The sequence below is a fragment of the Passer domesticus genome, chromosome 7 (genome assembly GCF_036417665.1).
Source record: "Passer domesticus isolate bPasDom1 chromosome 7, bPasDom1.hap1, whole genome shotgun sequence".
NCBI lineage: Eukaryota > Metazoa > Chordata > Aves > Passeriformes > Passeridae > Passer > Passer domesticus.
The window spans coordinates 3,996,499-4,018,343 of NC_087480.1; the positions used below are offsets into that span (position 1 = coordinate 3,996,499).

At 41.4% G+C, this 21,845-nt stretch overlaps 1 protein-coding gene and 3 long non-coding RNA genes across 9 annotated transcripts in view; 1 reads left to right on the top strand and 3 right to left on the bottom strand.

Moving 5' to 3' along the window:
* The window catches only part of DACH2 (dachshund family transcription factor 2), a 242,414-nt gene extending 235,198 nt beyond the window's left edge, over nt 1-7,216 (bottom strand). For 2 of the 6 annotated variants that reach the window (XM_064426487.1, XM_064426482.1), the window contains exon 1: nt 6,565-7,215. In XM_064426487.1, the coding sequence (XP_064282557.1) occupies nt 6,565-7,049 (485 nt within the window). In that variant the 5' untranslated portion in view covers nt 7,050-7,215. Of the gene's footprint in view, nt 1-6,564 lie in introns of all 6 variants that reach the window. The other 4 variants (XM_064426485.1, XM_064426483.1, XM_064426484.1 and 1 more) reach the window with 4 other exon arrangements.
* LOC135304255 (uncharacterized) lies at nt 4,587-6,517 on the bottom strand. The gene is made up of 2 exons (XR_010365694.1): nt 5,984-6,517; nt 4,587-4,748 (listed from the first exon to the last, which is right to left on the bottom strand). It is a non-coding gene; the product is annotated as an uncharacterized LOC135304255 (long non-coding RNA).
* Nucleotides 7,217-7,516: 300 nt separating the features above from the next.
* On the top strand, nt 7,517-13,053 carry LOC135304254 (uncharacterized). The gene is made up of 3 exons (XR_010365693.1): nt 7,517-10,500; nt 12,744-12,837; nt 12,912-13,053. It is a non-coding gene; the product is annotated as an uncharacterized LOC135304254 (long non-coding RNA).
* Nucleotides 10,837-19,646, bottom strand: LOC135304252 (uncharacterized). Its single transcript, XR_010365688.1, has 3 exons — nt 19,146-19,646; nt 17,942-18,025; nt 10,837-13,831 (listed from the first exon to the last, which is right to left on the bottom strand). It is a non-coding gene; the product is annotated as an uncharacterized LOC135304252 (long non-coding RNA).
* Between the last annotated feature and the right edge of the window lie 2,199 nt (nt 19,647-21,845).

Below are 21,845 nucleotides of genomic sequence, written 5' to 3' on the forward strand. Positions count from 1 at the left end.
ACACACACACACAAAACAAGAGCATGGCAGCATGGCTGCACTACCAAAAATTAAAGGCAAGCAAAGAAATTCCTGCTTTACAGGATTTGGATATTGGAACCTTCTGGGGCAGGTATCAAAGTACATTAGTTAATAGGTATCAGTGTTTCTTACAGGTTGTAGGATAGAGGGAGAGGGGAAACCCCATTACCGAGACACTTTGGATAACCCTGTTTTACCAAGAGGGAACAAAGATCAAAAGCTTGTAGCCCCGAGGGACAGTAATAATATCAACCAGGATAAATCTAAATCACTAAGAATCATAACTAACTTACTTCTGCTTGGGAATGCAGGTTTAATCAGAACGTATAAAAACCTTGCCTTGGCTTACACCAAAGGACAGCAGGAACTCTGAAGCAGCCTCATTACATTTGGGTTTGATATTAGTACTGTGCAAGTAAATAATCATTAAAATTATGCATTTCCACACACCTACAGGTTTTATTACACTGATAATCACACAAAGAACTTACAAAAGCAACCAGCTGGGAACTTGCCATGTATTTTAAAGTAAAGATTTGGAAAACTTTGTAACTTCAACAAATTTGTAATTATCACCTCTGGAAAAGCACAAAAGAGATCCAAGATCCTACATTCAGCAAGTGTAACATCAGACCAAAAAACATAGGAACATGTTATTCTTCCAAAAGCAGGGTTCAGTAAACATGTCCCACCTTTGATGAGAGGGGCTAAAAACATTTCTAAGTTCTTTACCCTTGTTCTGGAAAATAGCCCCTGGCATGAAAGGGAGGTTCACCTCAGCAAAGTCAAAACTGAGACTTTACAGCCCAGATTTCAACACCTTTTTAATACCAATGCTGACAAACAGCCCTTACAAAACACCAATTCCAGCCTGAAAGCAGTGAAATAAACAAGACAATTCTTTGAAACATCTCAAGAGGCTCATTTGAAATATTTACTGCAAAATTACTAAGGTAGGTAGAGACTGGTTTCTCACTCTTAAAGCCACTGCCATACAATAAAAAATAATTCTTTAATTCAGTGGGTTTTTCTGTGCTCCTCAGTCCTAGCAAAGTTGGTTCTCCCTGCCTTTCAAAGCAGGGCACAAACAGAGGCTGCATGTGCAGCCACAGCCCCAGCGTGAGAATAATTCCCCATCTACAGAGCTGGTCCCTTCTGGAGCCTTTCTGAGCATAATGCTATTGCCACACATTGATATATTGCTGAGAGAAAGGCAAATATAACAATGCTAAAGCTTAAACTCATTTGAATAAACTGTGAATTTCTATTACATATATTGTTTCCTTTATCAAATTGGAACTACTGGAGCAAGAATACCAAGAATGCCAACATAAATCTAGATCCGTTACAGCCAGTTTCTCCAATTTATTCTCAGAAGCCTTAAAGACAAAAAGTCAAAGTTCTTCCGTGTCGAGGAAAGATTAGGAAAAGGAACATTCCTGATAATTTTAAAAATGAAAATAAAAGTGTCACAGAGAGAAATCAGGTTTAACAAAATGATTGCACAAAATACTATTTTATTTCTAAAGAAAAACAGATGACCACGAGTGGTTTAGCAAACACTAAGGAATAAAAGCTGTGCATAGCCTACGTGGGAAACAGATCTTCATTATTCATGGCAGAGTACTTTACACTTTGTGCTATCTTTTTCTCAGAATTTAAAACCTTTCCACAAAGACATGTTCCAGCCTTTTATGGTTTGTGTTCCACAGGTTCTGTCCAAGATAATGGATACCAGACTAAAGTGACCCGAAATTAACAGTGATCAACAACTTCTCCAACATATCTGGCCCTACACCGGGAGTAGTAGCAGAAACATAACAAACAACTATTTAAAATCTAACAGATGTTGAATCCAGACATACTTAACTTTAAAAGAAAATTCTTAATAAGGTAAAAAAAGGAAAAAAGAAAAGCCTTACTTCAGCCTGTAATCAATTTGGACACGATGATATTCTATTTATAGCAATACTTTTAACATGTTCTAGTCTTATATTATTTATTCGTATCATTCCTATTACAATGAAATATTAATGTTGAGAAAGTGGTTACTCTATTAAGGAGCTATCCTATGTTTAGATTTTAATATTGATCTCCACTATTTGGGAATAATTAATCATTCTGTAAGAATCTGCATTTGCCTGCGTTATAATAGGCTCAGAAGTTTAGCATCTTCCCCCACAATAATGCCAAGATTAAATTTATATTTTGACCTATTCCTAAAGGCAATTTAGTTATTCCAACAGAAGGGGGAAAAGGGGATACCGCCACTTTAAAAGCTTCAATCTCTTTGACATTGCTGGCAGTGTATGGGAACATTAATGCATCTGTCATGATAACAAGCTAAGAATAACATCTAGACATCAAACCGAGCAGAGAATCCATCTGAAGTGATTCATTCAGATCTGTCTCATTGATTTATTAAACACAGGGCAACATCTGCAGCCTCACAGAGCCGCTTGGCGAAATTAATGCAAGATCAATTCAAATGGAAAAAAGTGCAAAAGAGATAAATCAAAACACAATTTGCATGCAGTTCCACAATCAGGCTTATTGGGTGCAAATGCTCAATTTTCCTCCCAAAGCAAATGAGTTTAAATGTTGTTTTATCTTTGTAGAATTGTGTGATTTGAAGTGACAGTGAAGAGTTCTGCAGGTTGAAATGGTGAAAAGAAAAAAAGGAGAAGAAATGCTTGCAAAGACCTTTTGAATATGCAACAAGAATATCATTAATACCTAATTGTTTAGCTTTTTTGTCTTTGCTACAAAAACACAGTATTTTTCAGTTGTAGAAGTCTCAGTAGAAAATTACATATGTATTATGCATATACACATGCAGGAATCATACAAATACTCCATTTTGGAGGAAAAGCATGTTATCCTTCAAATGGGGAGCTCTAGTGCTATGAAGAAAGAAGGGAATTTTAATCAAGGGTTCTCCAGATTAGATATGCATCTGATGAAAATATTCAAGTATTTTAGGAGTTTTGAACAGGCACAGACTTTCAAGATACCCAAAAAGAAAGAGGGATTTTTCCAAAAGCATAACTGCACCGCTCAGAAAGTGGGAGAATTCCTTTCTCCATCTCCAGCAGAATCCACTCTGCCACTTCAGAGTGTCTGAAGTGAGCCTCCTCTCCAAGGAAGAGAGGGAAACTGAAAAACTGATCTTTATTTAAAAATGCTAACACCTCCAAAGCTCATAGATTTGGCCGAGTCTGAATGCAGACTAAATATCCACTTTGAGAACGAAGTTTATGGACAATCAGATGCCCACATTTCCTATCAATACACAGGAAGCTGTGTGCAGAGCTACATGGCTGGATTGCTTTAATTATAATCTTGACATCAGTCTCCTAATAAAAGACAGAGTACTGCTGACTATAGGGTAGCTTTTAATAGTCAACATGACTAGACCCTCATTATCTCATAAAATTAAATGTCTGCATTTACTGCTTAAATTCATTTCTAAAGCCTTTTATTGGTTGTGAATAGCCAAACTAATGCAAAATATTAGCTTAAATGGTTACTTTAAATCATAAAAAAATATGCCACGCACTGAAATACTCTTTTCTGGAAAGCATTCTGACCATTCACTGAATAATCCAGAGCAATACTATGCTTTCTCAGTGGCCAGTAGCATCCATCAAATACAGAACTGTGTGGAAGAGGTTGTGATCAGTCATACAATCCTATTTTTCAGGACTGACATATGTACTATCATAAACATGTTCTTACTACAGTTTTAAATTTCCTTTTAAAAATACATCCTCATAATAGTTTGGGGAATTTTTTTTTAATTAAATAAACGCTATGCTTCACTATTAAATTTAAGCAATTCTCCATAAGGTAAGTAATATTCTAAGGTATTGCCCATCAGGAGCTAGATTTTATCAGCATGTTGTACTCACTGGAGGGTGGGACCTGCAATGAAATGAGCAGTTAGTTTTATTTCACAAACCTTGCTTGCAAATTAAGAGTGCACGGTGCTGGCTGAAAACAAACATTAGGAAGATTGTGTAAATATGTGAATGACAATTTCAACAGTGCATGTGAAGGTACCACAGAAATACACAAATCAGAGCTGCTGGACAGAGTAACTCCTGCTACACAACACACACACCAAAAAACTTTCACCCACGGGTGTGTTTCTCTGAAGCTCTTACCAGCACTGTAGAAAAACTGAACTAGAAAAATGCAATAGAGCAAGCAGGAGAAAGAGAATTTATCTTTTTTTCGGTTATATATAATCAATGGTTTGCATCCCAATTAAAAATATAACTTAAAAGTGCACACTAACATAAGAGATGCTGACTTTTACAAGTCAATTACCAGTGAAAATAATGATACCCAGCATTTCTTCCTGCTTTTACTGGCAGCTTTTTTGAGTTTACCGCAGCATTTTTACAATATTCAAATAAATATATAAATAGCTATCAAATTTTTTAAGGTATTAACTAAAAAAGCAATGCACAGTATTCCAAGTTGAGACTATTATCTCCAAAAGATCACATATTTTCAAGCCTTTACTTTCCAGGTACAGAACTAAAAACTGTGAGCATGTCTTTTAACAGTTCTACTGCATTTATTTATTTGATAACGTGCACTGCAGTGCTTCCCAGGTCACTTCACGGCAAACAAAAATAATTAAGATTACTCATGTATTTAACTCTTTTTACCCAACATTCTCTCCAGTTAAGTATGGACTTCTCAAGGGAAATAATAATCTGTAAATAAAATGAGGCATTAAGCATTTAATTAGCAGGACAGAATACAATTAACATTAGTTACAATCCTTGAACAAAGTTTCAGGTGTGCTGATAACACTCCTCATGCGTTACACCTGAAACCACGAATGCAGAACACCTGATGTGAGCAGGGGTCTTCCAACCAGTGGCATCTTCATGAGGCACAAAGAAGTGAAATGTAAAGGGATTTGGTATTTTTGAATAGGTAAAAATACGTTTTCATAGCAGGGTGGGCAGAGTTTAAGCACATTCAACACGTGTGAGTCTGAGCTGAGGGCTCATCCCCATGCCCAGCCTTTCCCAGGGCTCCGTTCCACTCCCTGCTCCTTCCAGCCCCTCCTGGAGCATCACTTGGATCCACACCTGCGGCTCCCCTTCCCTGCTCCCTGCATTTCCCATTCCCTCTCCTATCACGTCAATTTCTCTTTGTGAAACAGAACGGGGGGAAAAAAAAGTTGGGAAATACAAGTTTAAAACATTTAACACTGCAGCATTTTGAGATTTTAAAACACTGGTAGTACAAGAGCAGAAATCATCAGACTGCATCTAGAGGCTGCAACATACCAGATCCTGTATTTCCCTAATAAAAAACTTTGGCACGGTCACAGAAATTGACGAGATGGTTTTTTTTCTTTAACCATCACTTTCATGCTAGTCGATTCGCAGAAACATTTCAGAGAAACATTTACATGTTAAATGTGCCCCTTAGTAATCTAATGTATTGGAATAAAATTAATGTAAGCCTCAGACCGTACTTCCAAACCCATCACTTAAATAAAGGAGTGGGTGTGATGTCATCGAGGTGCCTGACACTGAAACAGGCAGCGGGAGAAGGGGTTACAGAAACAGAACGAGAGCAGGAAAAAAAGCACGTCGTTCCTATTAACAGATCTAGGAATAAAGCGCATCTCCAAAGTGCCACCTGTAATATAAAGTGATTTGGAACAAAGCAAACATTGCGTTCAAGAATAACGCCCGGTCTGCTCCTGCTCCAGCAGCGAGCGCAGGATCAGGCCCCGCACGGCCCGAAATGAAGTTATTAAAGATAAAACCCCGTTCGGAGCAGGGACACAAAGCCCTCAGTCACCGAACGCGGGCACGCCGCGGGTCGGATACCGCACCAAAGCTCGCTGGAGCGTCTGTGAAGAAAGTTTGCTGCCACAGACAGCAGCAGCACGCTGTGACATGGAAATGTTTCTGGAGACGTCCCTCACCAACTGCTGAAGCGGGGAACGGCATCTCCGAAGCGCCTGCCTTCCACCCTGCCCCACGGCACCAGCGCTCCTGCCGAGCCCCCGGAGGGTTTTGTGTTTATTTAGATCATTATCATTTCTAAAGGCAGCAGCCATGAGGTCACAAACCAGGATTATAAGCCCGAGTATGCAGGGCCCAGCAGGGATCCGGGGCTCGCTGACCGAAGCCGGGCAGGGCAGGGGCTGCGGCCGCTCCGGGGGCACCGGGACCCGCAGCCCCTGCCCGGGAGCCCGGCTGGCACCGCCGCGGGCTCTAGCGGGACAAACGGAACGGAGAAAACTTTTGCAGAATCTGGTTGGGTGTTTTTTAAGGAGTGTTTTCGGGAACTATCGGCTCTCCCTGCTTGGAGAAAAGTTTGGAGACCGGCGCGCGGAGCCGCTCCGCTGCCCGGCGGTCCCGGGGGCTGATGGAAGCAGGGAAAGTTTTCCGTGCGCCGCTCCCCAGCCCCGCTCGGTGCCCCCACGCCCCCCTCCCCTGGGACCCCCGCCCCCGCTGCGCTCCCCGCGGGCCGGCCGGGGGCGAGAGCGGAGCCTGCGCTCACCTCGCGTTGGTGCAGTCGTTGTACAAAGTTTCGAAGTCCTTCCTGGTGATGAGCTTGCAGCGGTTCACGCCGGGCTGGATGGCCCCCAGCCCGCGCAGGATGCGGACCTGCTCCACCGTGCACACCACGGGCGATATATCCAGCCGCTTCAGCTTGGTGTAGACCGTGTGCAGCCCTCCCACCAGGTGCTTGAGGAAGAGATCAAAGACCTGCGGCAGGCAGATCAGCTCCTGCCCCTCCACGAGGAACGAGGCCACCTTCACCCCGTGCAGGTCGACCATCTTACACTCGTTGCCGCCGCCGCCGCCGCCCGCGCCGGCCCCGCCGCCGCCGGCCGAGAGGAAAGTGTTGACGAGGCTGTTGGTGAGGCGCGGGGACTCCGCGGGGCTGGAGTACAGCGGGTCCGCCCGGAACAAACCCGCCGAGCCCCCCGCGCCGCCGCCGCTGGAAGTTGCGGCGATGACGGGCGGCGCGGACACCGCCATGGCCGGCGCGGCTCCCCGCGGCTGCCTCAGCCCCGCGCTGCGCTCCGTGCGGTGCCGCCGGACCGCCGCGCTCCCGCCGCCCGCACGCAGCGCCCAGACCCCTCCCCAGCGCCGCCGGGGGAGAGTGACGGCGCCCTCCAGCCAATGCGCCCCGCCCGCCGCCAGCGCCGCCGCCGCGAGTGGCTGCGGGCGCGGGCGGGGCGGGGCAGCGCCGGCCGCGCACCTGGGGCGGGGGGCGTGAGGGAGCGAGGGCAGCGCGCCCCAGCGCCCGCAACTCCGCGCAAAGTTTCGGGGGGGAGCCCGGGGCCGTGAGGGGCTGCCGCTGTACGGGTTGGGAGAGCGCCCCGTTCCCCGAGCTGTGACCGCATCCCGCGGCGCTGCCCGGGCCGTGAGGGGGTCTCGATCCCCGGACCGGGAGAGGGTCCCGCGGGCGCTCCCCGCGCTCAGAGGGGAGGGAGCGGAGGGGAGGCAGCGCTGCGGCCGTCCCCATCCATTCCCCATCCGTTCCCCATCCGTTCCCCTGGGAGCTGGAGCGGTCGCTGCTCCCTGGAATGTTTTTAAGTGTTAGAACACCTGCGCCCGCCGGAGCGGGAGGCGCGGGGACAGGGTGGCGGTGCGGGGCTCCCTTCGGTACCGGGACAAACGCGGAGCACCGAGCGCGCCGGCACCGGCCCAGCGCAGGGCGCGGGTCCGCGGGCACTGAGCCAGGCCTAAAGCAAGCCGGGACCCTCCAGAGAGGGGCACAAGCAGGACACACAAGGGAGGTGTGAGAGATGTGCAAGTTTGCGGCCGCTCACTCCAGGCAAAGCCCGTTCTCGGGAGGTCTGGACGCAGTTGTTTGAAATTCCCAGTCTGATGGGGCATCAGTTGTGGTTTACACTCACCGGGCTCGGCCCGCTGGCCACACAAGCCCCAAAAGCACCATGAGGTGCCTCGGCCTGCGAACACCCCGGCACATCCTGCGCCTCCTGCACCCATCCAGGGCCGGGGACACAAGAACTGCCAAGGCTCCTGGGTCCCTTCTCCCTGGACAAGAGGAGCCGAAGGACGATCAGATATCCCAGATATCCAGCTACATTGGTTATTTGCTTGTCACCCTCTCCCAGTGTTACATCACGCCTCTTTTCCCACCCTCTTCCCGTTTTTCCTGTGTTTCCACATCCTTTTTTCCTGTTTGTTGCCACTGGTTTTCATTCTTTATCTTCGCTTCTTTCCTAGTCCTTTAACTTTGTCAGTTCCCTCCTTTTTGTTGTTGTTTTTTTTTTTTTAGCTTTCTCCTAAGCCATTCAATAAACAAAGCAAGCAGAAAAGAATAAACTTTCCAAGCTGATGCCAAGCAAGCAATACCAACAGAGCTTTTCAGCTATTTCCATGATTCCATGTGTGGGCCATCTTCTCTTTCCTTTTGTTAGGCTTGCTTATTTAGGCACCTTCTCTGCAAAATTTAATGTTTTTTGCATTATGAGTAATCCCATTTTAGATGAGAGAAGATGACTGTATGCTAACTAAATTGCTATATTTGTGAACATAACTGATCTTAAATTACACTCTGGAGGAACCTCCCCTTCTCCCCATTGATTTTATGTGTTCTAAGAAGCCTGGCCACTAGTTTTAGGTCTCTAACCTCACTGCCTAAAACCAAGGCAGACTTTTCACATTACTTAGTTTAAATTAATACCTTTCAGTAAGAATTCTCATATTTTCTGAACTAGTTCATGCATCTTTTTAGGCTCAAACCTTAGACTGGAAGCTCTGTGGGGCAGGGGCTACTTACTTTGGCAAAGTACAATCAAGCCCTGAACTCATCTGAGATATTTATATGCTGGAAGTTGTAGAAATAGCAAATAATTGACTCCAGATAGAAACTTTTGGGTGTTAATTTTCTGAACATGATTGCTATTAAAAGATTTAATAAATCAGATTCAAACACTGCGCTTTTAAAGACTTTTTTTTTTCCCTTTAAGATTAATGCAACAATCAAAATCCACCGTGAGAATTCTTTTTCCTTTTTGACTTTAATGCCTTCCATAAGCTAAACATATTTCTAAATAAGACTGAATTTTCACAAGGCCAGAGGAAGCCTTGCACATCAACACCCAGCGAGCTGGAGTGGCATGAAGCAATATAAAATCATAAAGGCTGTAGTAAAAGCAGTACCCTTGAGAGGTGACTGTCCATGGAGAGAAGAACTGCTCTGAAACTTAGAAAATGCTCAAGGTTTGAGAATTAATGCCAGGCAGCTGTCCGGTTCAACTAAGCATATACAAATCAACTATATCCATGAATATTATTATTTCTCTGTAATTTTGTTAAAGACAAGGCAAAGTTACTAAAGCCTAACAATCACCCAGTAATATCTTGTCAGTTATAAAGTATCCAGATGGTTTATTTGAATGGAGTCCAGCAGTACGTAATCTGAATGTGTACAAACTACTAAGCCTCCCTATAGCTGAAATAAGTATTTCAGAATATTACTTTAAGGTTTCATTATTTTTCTTCCTTTCTGACTGGTGTGCAAAACTCTCTGTTTTCTTACACTGGCAGCCATAGAAATACTGGTCTATTGTGTATTAATCCTATACAAAACTTGGCTGTGTTTGTATGGCAAGATGTCAAGTAAAGGTTCCATTTGTTTGTTTTTGTTTTTGTCATCCTTGCATATGCCCCACTGGAGTGAAATGGGAAAGAGTCTTCCCTGACACAGGAGGAGAGAGGAAAGCCCCAGTCAAGAGCATTCTGGAAATCTCTTTCTGCCAGCTGGCAGGAACACGGCTCCTGCTCCCCATGGGGTCCAGGGAGAAAATGATGGGTGACACACCTGACGAGGGGGGACACTGAGGAAAACCAGCTAAGTGAAGCAGTAGGGTATGAACTAAAAACAATAATTTGGTTTAGAGAATTTGGAAAGCTTAATAGTGCTATTTGTGCTTCATCACAGTTTCCTGTAGTCAAACATGAGGGAGGACAATAAAAATAGGAACTCCATAGATATCACAATGGGATTTTTTTCCTATAATTTTTTTTCTATGGACTTCATAGAGGTATGTCCAGTGTGAGTAGATTACAGGAAAAAAAATTCTACTTTTTGTAAAGAACTTGGATTGTCCCTAAAGTAAGTGGGAGGGAATAAATGTGAACATAGACTTTAAAGGGTCAGAGGTAACTGCAGGTCCAAAATGAAAGATATAAGATAACCAGAAGATGCATTTGCAATGCACTCTAATCATAACGAAATGAAACACCTCTTTTTTCTGAATTCCAAGCCAGCTGGAGCCCAAGTGACAAACCCTTCTCCTCGTCCTTAACAATGAAATTTCTCAGGGCCCAGTGGAAAGCTGTAACCTGCCCTAGTGAGCTCTGAGCTGATATCCTGAGCATGCAAAGCCCTGATGCTGCTACTTCTGAGAAACAGCTTGAAAAGGAAGAAAAAACAGTACTAGCTGTCTGCTGGGTTAGTGTTTAATGCCTTGGATTCCTTGAGAAAGAGTACCCACAATTATATTAACAAATGTAGGCCACTGACGTGAGAGAAAGAAGAGACTGAAATTAGTGTGTCATTCTTTGTGCCCACATTTTTCTAGACTCGTACTTGACACTTGTATTCAATTTAGTTCTGACATTTCAGCTGAGGTTTTTATGGAATTGTGGATTAAAACTTCCCACCTCAACATCAAGGGTTTTACATAAAACTGATGAATCGAAATGTCTAAGTATCAATAGAAAAATGATCCCTTCTCTTAGGTGATTAAATGTATTGTATTAATGTGTGCATAACGCAGAATCAATAAATAATGAATTACCACTGATTGTAATTGAATGTTTTCATAATTTTATTGTCAGCCATGATAAATAATCAGTACATTTATACTGCATTAAATTAATTAGTGTGTCATTTCTATTACATACATCAGCAGTGAAGTAATGCAGTGACATCTGTTTCTAATGTTTTAAAGATGTGGTATTCCTTATTAAGTAAAAGGAAGAGTTATTAGAGGTATTTCCTGTGATTGGCAGTTATACTGGTACAGTCAAAGGGATCAAATGAAGGAACTTGCACTCTTGGCAAATGCTGCATTTCAACCCTTAATGGCAGCAAGTAACAGTGACTGCAGTGAATTTTGCTTCTTTAGGGTTTCACAAAATCCTGCCTGCCTTTCTAGAGAAAGTAAGAGCAGATCCTTTCTCCCTAATACAGCTGGGAAGATTCTAACATGCAAAACAATTAAAGCTCTACAGAAGAACCAGGCATCCACATCCATTTTTGTATCCATGTTTCTGCCTCAGTCCTCCATATATGCAAAGGAATTCCCTGCTAAGTGCTCATTAAAAAGTCTCAAATTAAGCCTTTTTTTGGCTGTGATGTTCTTACATGGCAGTGTCTGGACTATGGGTCTGTAATCTTTCCTGGAAGTCACACTAATGTGACATAGCTTAGCTTTGTGCTGCTGTTCATTGTGTTACCTGCAACAGAAATAGGAAATTGAGGATGTTGCAAACACAAGAATCAAAAAGTGAAGGAGTAGAATAGGAGGAACAGAATAAATGGGATATACAGCAAATAAGCCTGAAGCAAACTGTGCCAGAAGGAGGGCTGGTTCCTAAATGACTCCAGTGTTACAAATGGGGTGACCACTTGGGTAATAGGAGTAAAACCCACAACAACAGTTACAGATGACAAAAGAAGTCTGAGGTTCTTGTTTAATGCTGTCTTTCCAAGTCACACACAGTCATCCTTAACTTTTCTGCACCTTACACCATCTTTAAAAAGAATATTGGAAAACATAACGTTAGAGCTTACCTGACTGGAGTTCTTCATCCACAAAGCAGTTTCTCATTTTAATCTTAAAATTTTCATGCTGACAATGGGCATCGTGATATTTAAGCAAAATGAAAACAGTTCAGAAGAATAAACAAACTTTATTCTTGCCAGTGCAAGTCTCACACATTGCTTCTGAGTGATCACTGACTACTTTGCACAGATTTGGGTGGCTGGTCTCTGGACCACCCGTGTGCACTCAGTTTGTCCCCATGGCCTGCCCTGGGCCCAGGGAGCTGTGGCTGGTTTGGGAGAGCCTGTGTGGGCAGGACTGGTGGCTGCTCACTGGCAGGGTTGCACTTTTCATACCCTGTGAGCTCAGGCCAGGTGAGACAGCGCCTCAGGGCTCCCTCCATGCACTGAGCCTGGGGCCTCCTCTTGGGCCAGCCCTGACAGACACAGCCCTTGAGAGGAGTTCTGCAGTTCACAGAAGCTGCTCCAGCTCCCAGCTCTGTGTGAGGCATGAAGGATGTGACCATTCACTACAGAGCCTGAGATAACTAAAGCACAAACACACTCTCAAACAAGGTGCCATCCACTTTTCCTATTTATCAAAATGTCACTTGTGTTATCACTGGACAGATGTGACCTGCCACGCTTGGCACTATCACTTTCTGTCTAACAGATGTGTAAATACCTTTTCTGAAAGCCAGCAGCACATTTGTCATACAAAAAAAGTGAGTGGTACTTTTAAGCTTGTTCCAATGAAATCCATGAATACAAGATGCAGTCATTGCTAATGATCCCCCACGTTAATTTGCATTTTGATTGAGGAGAGAGGGCAGCAAAAGGACCAGGACCTCGGTGGAACAAAGCTATTTTACACAAGACACAATCATTCTTAAGATTCAATATTGTTTGCACCTTTTCTTCTGCAGGAAGAAAACTTAATACTATTTGATGTGCATTGAAGTTAAAACACACTTCATGGCAAAGCTCTGTGGACACAATTCATGTACTTCAATATATTCAGTAAGTCATCAGACCCAGATGCTTGTTACTGTTCCCAGAGGAACGAGATTAACCTCATCTCTCCACATTCGCAGGTCAGTTAAAGAAAAGTTTTCCTGCACTGTCTGTCTGAGCATCTCAGCCCTAATCTGAAGGCACCACCATCTAGTGGGATAAGAAGGTATTTAAATTTCTTTACATTCTTTTGGTATTTTTAAACATGGACATTGCATTCTACTTCAAGTAGCAAAAAAAAAGTTTCTGGAATTTTTTTTATTTATACATATAAGGCTCATGTGGCCCTTCCATTAATTCTCATTTCTGTTTTAACTGCAAAGCATTTTCCAATAAAAACCTTAGGAGTTGTTTCCTTGAAAATAGATTTTCATAAACAGAATTTTATCAATGAGAAAACAATTTATAGCTATCCAGACTGAGTGGAAGTGTAATTGATTTATTGACTAAATATTTCCAGTATTTTATTGAATCTACTTTGTGGAAATCCAATTGGCAGAATTATTAATATTGTGAAAGTAATCATCTTGAGCTCATCTTTAAAACCAATATGTATTTTAGGGAGTAAAGATCCGTCCTTGCAGTTTTCCACAGAGCCATTAACTGTGCAGCTTTTGGTTGTAAGCAGAGTCTGACCATTAAGTCCCATCTAAAATAAATTCCCAAGCTGAATGCAAAGCATTCCTTTTACCTCCAAGAGTGACCATTTATTGTACTTTGCCTGTGCTGATCTCCTGACTGCTACCTGCTCTTATTTGGTTTTCCTTTCACGCATTTACAGTTGGGCAGGGTAATGGCAGGGGTTTTCTGTGGGGGAGGCAGAACCATCAGGGTGAGCAGTGTGAGCTCCTTTGGCTGGGCTTGCCACACAATGTGTGCATCTGCAGCTGTTATCCTAAGATGCCTCCTTGTGTTCAGGTCTCATTGATCTTGTTACAGCATTTCACACACACAGGGATAATTGATTTGCATCATCCAGGAGTCCAGATCTTTTATAAGCCTAAGAGTAAATATTAAGAAATTACCATATTTTAAAACTTTGTATCAAAGATACTTTGATTTCTTTACTATTAAACCAGTAATGAAATAATAAAGATTTAAATACTTAATTACACAGATAATATTTTAGTATTCATAATGTGGGCCTGCTTCTGTTTCCATGGAAGTGAGTGGTATTTTTACCTTGGATACTACTAGACATAGTTCTTAATGTCTTCAAATTATAGAAATCTTATTGACATAAATGGGGATCAATGGGTATTTTGCATTGAACATCAATTTTATGATGCTGTCTTTTCAAACACTACATTTCTTCTGAAATCCATAAAGTAATATCAATCTGTGCTGCCACTTCCTACTGAAATCAGTCTGGAGTTCTGAGTTAAAATCAATGGAACTGGTCCAAACTGGTTGAGGTAGTAAATGCCATTTTGACCCTTTGATCCCTGAACCATGTGCCTGGGAAGGTTTGAATTTCACTGAGAATGCAAATTAAAAAATAGGTAAATACTTTCACTGGGGATACTGTTTGCAGCTGATGAAGTTCAGGATGTTCTACCTCACACTCCCTTAGAGAAATAAAAATTGCACCTGAAGAAGAGGTCTGGGATATACAGGGAATTAGGAGGACAATCTGGAGAAGGACAATCACAGAAGACAGGTGTAGGGAAGTTGAGGCCAGACCTACACAACCTCCTGGGTTCACACAGAACCTTCCAAAGCCTCTCCTTCAGAATTCTCATCTATTTTTCAACTCCCCGAGGAGTGAACCTCGTCCTGAGGCTTTCCTGCCACTCTGCCAACTCTTGGGTCACTCTTTTCACAGCTCTGATGGAGGCTGAAGAAAATATCATGAACTTTTTTTTTTTTTTTTTTTTTTTTTTTTTTTTTTTTTTGTAAATAAAAGTATTTAATGAAATTAGCTCCAGGATAGTCCATAGTTCTTTACAGAAGTGGAGGGAAAAGTCTCACTGGGGACTCTGCTATTTTAGCCCTGTCACAAAGCCCGAGCTGCTGAGGCTGAATCCACACAGAATTGAGTCTGTCTGAATCTCAGTCAAAGCAATTCAGAGTGAGATCAGAATCAAATATTTAAGAGCAGCTTTTGTTTTTACCTTGACCAATCTCTGTGTCTCAGTATGTTCTCTGAGCTTTTGGATAAAGCCATATGAAAGAAGTGTCTCTCTTCATCTTCAGAAGATATTATTGACTTTATCTACCTTTTTTTCCTCTTTCTTTCACATCAAGGTTGATGTGACAAACGTCGATAACTCAGAAAAAATGTGTAATCTTACATAAACCTGGTTTTATATTCTGTAACTTCATTGACTTTCTGATGGAATTACCAGTGACTTGTGGAGGCATAAGGATGATCAGGCCGTGAATTGAAAGTACAGGTTGGAACACCTGTGATCATAATTATTTAATGTATAACCATCCTGTAGGTTGAGTTTTTAAAAATTCTCCTTGCCCATATTTATAATATTAAAACTTGCTAGTACCCTGGGAAACTATCACTGATATCTTTCATTAGTATTATGAATTTGAGAGTATTTTTCACTGAGGAGCACTGTATACTGAAAGGATTTCTTCTGAATTTTTTCTAAAGGGGTGTCTTACAATTTGATTCCATTATGATTTTAAACCTGACAAGATCTTCCCTATTTTTCCCACAAGGTCTATGAATATAGAAGAAAGCAAGGTTTAATAGATACTTTGCAATGTAAATATTTTTCCCTAAAATGTAAATATACAATATAGTTTACATTTAAAAAATTGAACTGAGTGTACTATTTGAACAGATACTTTGCAATGTAAATACTTTTCCCTAAAATGTAAATGTACGATATAGTTTAAATTTTTAAAATTGAACTGAGTTTCTATTTTAGATAGTGGTCTGTTTCACATGAACAATAGAATCAAAGAAAACGAAACATTTTTAAAAAATCAATTTGCATAGAGTGATAGGACTTCAGACACCAATTTTCTTTGCTATTTTAATAATGAATGTTGATTGAACACACTATGGTCACTTCAGTGCATGAAATTAGCCAGGAATCCTGGGTTTGTTGATATTTTCCATTAACTGAAACTTACTTGAATCCAGCATCTGTCAGTGCAATCCTTTTCCATACAAAATACATGTTAACAATTCCAATTCCTGGACACAGTGAGGAAACTTTAGAGTCTGTCTTTTGGCCAGAGGTTTTCCATGGCTGTGCTGCAGCTCATCAGCTGTCAGGGTGAATTCTGACAATTCCTCTGCCTAAGAGCAGCCACTCAGGAAAATCCTTCCCACAGGCTCTCCTCAGTCCATCCCTTGGGCAGAGGCAGCTCACCGTGAGTTTTTACAGCTCCAAGGGTGTTTTTTAAGGTATCTTTCTGTGTAGTGGCATGAACGTGCTTCTGTTCGTTCCAAGAAAATAGGAAAGACACCGTAAGTTAATTGAGCAAAGGCTTCCCTTAGAATCCATCTTCCCAATTCCTATTTAGGGAGTTCCTGGCCGTGCAGGAAGCCATCTGAAAGAGGCTGTCAGGAAACTGCCATCTGCAAGGCTGCAGGGAGCAATTGTTTCCACAAGCACAGTAACCCTGGTCAGAAACAGCATTTTAGCACTTGGCTCACTGGCCCTGATGGAAGAGTAAAGGAACAAAAGAAAATGAAGCAACACGAAAGGTTAAGTTCTGGAAGATCAAGCCCTGTTTTTCACAGATGCCAGGTATCAGGAATTGCAGCTATCACACCAGCTCTGATGATCCCTCTGTTGCAAAATGCTTTTCATAGTAATTTCAAAGTCATCAGGGAAATTGGAATTATGAAACTTTTATTTTGCTATGCACAGTATACAGCCTTTGTAGTCTTGATTGCTCATCTCTGGTTTGATGTGATAAAAAGTCAGGAAAAAGGAAACTGCTTTCACCAACAAATATTGTGGATCTGAACTGTTCACAACTGCCAATACTGATAAACTCTCACAATATAGATTTACTAGTTGAATACAGAGTTTATGTAGCAACATTACCAGGGAACACAGAATTAAATCCCAGCTGGATCAGTATCCATAGTGCTGAAATACAAATAATTATTAGGAACTTTGAAAATCTTTAGGAGCTCAGTGTCTATACACAGTCCCAGTTCATTAATGGACTTTTTGAATGATACTCTCATCTGGCTGCACTACCACTTCAATTAGTTCAGCTACTAATTTGTGTTCAGCTATCCCTGTTTAACATCCCTTGTCTGGCTCAAAAGGGCAGATTTAGGTAGCACCTCACTATTTAAAATCCCTTTCTTAGGAGCAGTTCAAAGTGCCATCCCACAGTATTTATATACCTGGTTTTCTGTACAATTTGATTATCTTTTTTTATAAAAAGAAGGATGTATGTAGTACTTCTAGATCTGACTTCTTTTGAAACATTTTTCCACCTATAAAGAAAATTACAATAGCTTCCATGAAAAGTTCAGACTGAAAAAAGCAAATGAAAAACCCCAAGCACTAAAGCACAAAACAGAAAAGAATTGCACTGACATGTGAAATGTGTTAAAAATTCTTCTTTGAATCAGTCATTTAGACATACAAAGATAATTATGATGATTATGATGACAATAATTATAATCAACTAAAATTTAAATTAATCCATTTTCTTCTATGCAAATACTAATTATATTTCTTTTCTTTAAAATGAATGTGACCATTTTAAGTAGTTATTCTTGCAAATCTTCCTAATAATCTGCCTCAACATTGATAACAGCACAGCATTCTTCTGAACTGGGGGGGAAATTCTGTCTCTTCTGGCTTAATGGAAGGGCCGAAATGAGGGGCTTTATATAGAATTAGTATTCCCAGTGTGAGGAGCTGCAGCCCATTCCTTATTTACTCCATCAAACACAGGAGGAAGTGCTGCTCCTGAGGTGCTAAGGAGGTACAAGGGGAGGGCAGTGGGGCTCCCATCAGTTCTGCTCTCTGGTTCTGAGCCATTTCAGGCCCAGAGCTGCAGTAAAGACAACAGCTCGAAGTCTCCTTGATCCCTGAGAGATTCTGTGCTGCACAATGCCTGAGAGAGGTGGTTGGAGTTGCAGGAATAACTGCTGTGCTCCTGGAGAAGTTACCTTATGGAAGAGCTGTCCTGGGAGTGCTGCATGGACCTGGATCTGCTAAGCCAGCATCTTATCCCGAAAAAGATGATGCTGAGACTAAACAAACAAACAAACAACTTTCTAGTGAATACTGTGCATTGTGGTTTCTTACATTCAAACCTAAAATTCTCATTCAGACTACAAGATTTGACCTTTTATTATTTTATATATTATCACTCTAAGAACACACAGCCTGCAGAAAACCCTGTTATCAAGGCAATGGGGTTGAAATTCAGGTTGCAGATATTGCCCACTGAAAACAGATTAAAATGCAAACATCTTATGAAAACATTAAATACTTCCATATAGCTGGCCCACGTATTGTTTATAAGTAGGAGCCTTCTTTTCCTAGACATATAGTTTGATTAAAGTTTAATAAATGCAATGTGGATGTCTTCTTTTCTGCAGAAGAAAAAAGGTAGCATTTAAATGGAGTGTACTATGTTTGGATTAATGAAAAATGGATGTTAAATCCTGAGTGTCCATCCTGAATTCTCAAAAGCATCACACATACATACAGTCTGGCACCAGTTCACAGCTTCTGAAAGAAAAACAGGAGCTTTTCTCATTTCTGTGAGCAAGCTGAGTATAATCTCATTTCAAATGCCTTAAAGATTTCAGTGCACCACTACTGCTACTCTCTGGCTTTAAAATCCTAAAGAGAGTATTTTAAACACAAAACTTGCTTGAACTGTAATGTTGGGAAGGAAATGCTCAATAAGGAGGCCTTTGCTGTATGAGCTTAGTAAATTCACTTATCAAAGAAGTGATTACACATACTCCTGTTTATAAGCTGGTAACGTTTTTAGCCACAGCCCTTCACAACTTCAATTTGTCCCCAAATCACCCTGCTGCAGCTGAGATATTTTCATACATGCCCTTTAGAGCAAACAGAGGAAGAGGGTCTGGCAGCCCCTCCCTGGCTGTGTGTACCCTCAGATAATGTTAAATTTCCACCACTGCAGCAGCAAAGCCCAAACTTTAATCTCTGCTCTTACACAGAACTCCAAGTGGAGGCCTGACAGACCCAGCCTTGGAACTGAGGCAAATCAGCCTCCAACAGAGATTTTATCAAAGAAGGAGCAGTGTCTGCTTTAGCATTTTTAGTCGCCTGCTTCTGTAATTTCAAATGCAGTTGGATTAATTTTTAGCAGTTACCACCAACAGCCTGATTTACCTGACAGTCAGTCCCTGGCTGTTACTCACTCCTAACTTTCAGCTGTCTCTTGGCTACAGTTTGGTGTTGGAGTCCTTGGTGACACGTGTGTCTTCACAAGAATCCCAGCTGGCAAGAATTCATTTCAGCTGAGGCCTTTATAGTGTTTTGTTTATGGTTTCTCTGGTGAAGTCTGGGCAAAAATACTGCATATGAGACACATCAATTCCTTTACTTTATGGACTACTTTAAACCCTTTTAATTATATGATAATATTTATGGCGAGTTTCCTAAGGGACCTTTATCAGTTTCAGAACTTAAAGTCTTGCTTTATCCTCTTTTTTTCATTTCAGCCAGGTCCCAGTTATGATTTTCAGGACTAGAGAATGCTGCTGTTCAAAGATTACTCAATGATCTTGCACTTGTCATTCTCCTCAAATAGGAAATGCAAAACTTCCAACCTGTGGCTGGCTTATGTTGTTTCATTTTCTGTATCATCCATCTCCCAGACTAATTCCTGTTTATTTTCAGTATTTTTATGGGCAAATTTTAAAATACATATATATAAATTAAATTAAATTAAATTAAATAATTACTCCTATCTCCTCTTTAAGGCAATATACAGTTCACCTTCAGGTGTAATTATGTTTTGTTAATCAAACAGAAAAGACCAAGGGGGTGAGGCTGAACTTTGCATGGTAAAACTTGTGCTGACTGTAATGAAGTAGGAATATGCACTGATGGCTGAAGGATCTGTATTCATAAACTGGCAACAAGTCAAAAGAGATTAATAAAAGAAATGCAATATATAAAAGAACAGGAATATTTCCAGAGAAAAGAGATTAATTTCTTACCTAAGTTACAGTCTCCAGATGTGCTGGAAAAGGTACAGTTTTCCTAAACTCAGAGAACACAAGTCCGAAAACCTCACTATGCCATAAAATTGCTTCAAGTAATACTGCAAATAGGCAGTGAGGCAGTAACTGAGTGTCATTAGACACACTTGTCCATCTTTACCTAATCCTCCTTAAATCTCAATAAATCATAATCCTAATGAATCTTCATTTACTGACACAACTATACTGCAGTCATATTTCCAATCTGTTTCTTTTTTCTGACTGACTCTAAAGTATCCTGATTGACCAAGATGCTGGAATGGCCAAATAGTGGAAGTGCCAGGACAGAAAGGATTCAACTCTGCTTTGTGGCATCCTGGACTTTGAGCCAGCCTCAATCTTGGGGCTGCTGCAAAGACTCTTCCTTCTTCCTGGATACCTGTAGTTTTGGGAAACCCATAAAACTTACAGGTAATCCTTAATGTAGCTGTAGTGGAACTTTCTTTCCATACTCTGCCAGTTACACTGGGAGAGCAGCATTGTCAAAACTGTGACCCTGGCTTTTTTCTCCTTGGTGTTCATTTTGTACAAGATAATTTTGACTGCCATGAGAGACCTACAGATTTTTGCAGATTGTCATTAATTAAGGCTTGAAAAAGCAAACTCTTTGCCTTGCATGGTTACAGAAGTCAAGTGACATATAATTCTCTTTCCAGTCTCTGTAAGCAATCCCATAATTTACACACATCCTCGTAATCAAAAGGGCAACTTCAAAATGAGTTTCAGTGCTCCTTAGGTCGAGAATGTGGGTTTAATTATTCGGAGTTTTTAAAATATATTCAGGTCACTGATCTACCAAGGCTTGTATCACAATATTCATACCATCCATGGGAGCTGAGTGTCTGCATCCCACTGAGCATTTGCAGTACAGGGTCGAATGTCACTAACATCACACAAGTTATAGGGCATGGCTGAGGCTGACCACTGCAAAGTGCGACAGGAAAACAACTCAGATAATGGTAAAAAAGAGGAAGTTGGAATCAAGGTTGTCTGAGAGTTTGGAATAAATTTGGAAACCAATAATTTTTTCCCAAACACGCCTGGCTGTGGCGAGGCTGTTGCTGTGGTTAATGAACAATCAGGGCGGTGCACGCCTGAGTGGGTGCCACTTGTGGAACTGCAGAACTGCAGAGGAAAACCACACACAAGTGCAGCACCAACCACACAAACACTGCCTTGCTGCCTGAACTAATGAGCCATTTCGCTGGGATAAATCAGATTATTCACTGGATGTTTCAAGCAGCTAATGGGCCCGATCCTGCTGCTGATCCTTATTCAAACTGGTACTCAAGGAGAATTAAATTCTGTATCCATTGAGGGAACAATAGAATGAATAATGAGATTTCACACGTGAAATCACTGCAGGATAAAGAGACAACATAACTCAAGAAACTTAAAATTCATCATAGCATTTGCTGTTTGTTTTTGGAGGAAGAAGCATTTGATCAAATGGTGGGAGACCAGACCTCGAGATAACTAGAAACTCCATAATTCTAATGCTGATTCTTCCTAGTTTTCTTTCAGACTTCCCTACCTGGGAAAATAAAAAACACTTCCAGACCTTATGAAATTTTTCTCAGATTACTGGACTTCTGAAAGGTATTTTGATAGAGTTAGGTATTAACTACACAAACTTTAAAGTAACAAGGGTAGTTCTATGGACATGTGAAAATCCCAAATAGAAGCCATGAAGTAAAACGTGTTTTTATGAGAGATGTTTTGGTCGAGATCAAAGTTGGAAAAGTTGCTCAGAGAAAAAGTATTTAGAACTGCTAAAAGTGGGATCTTAAAATTAACTTTGTGTGCCTTTCTGAACTGCTATTGC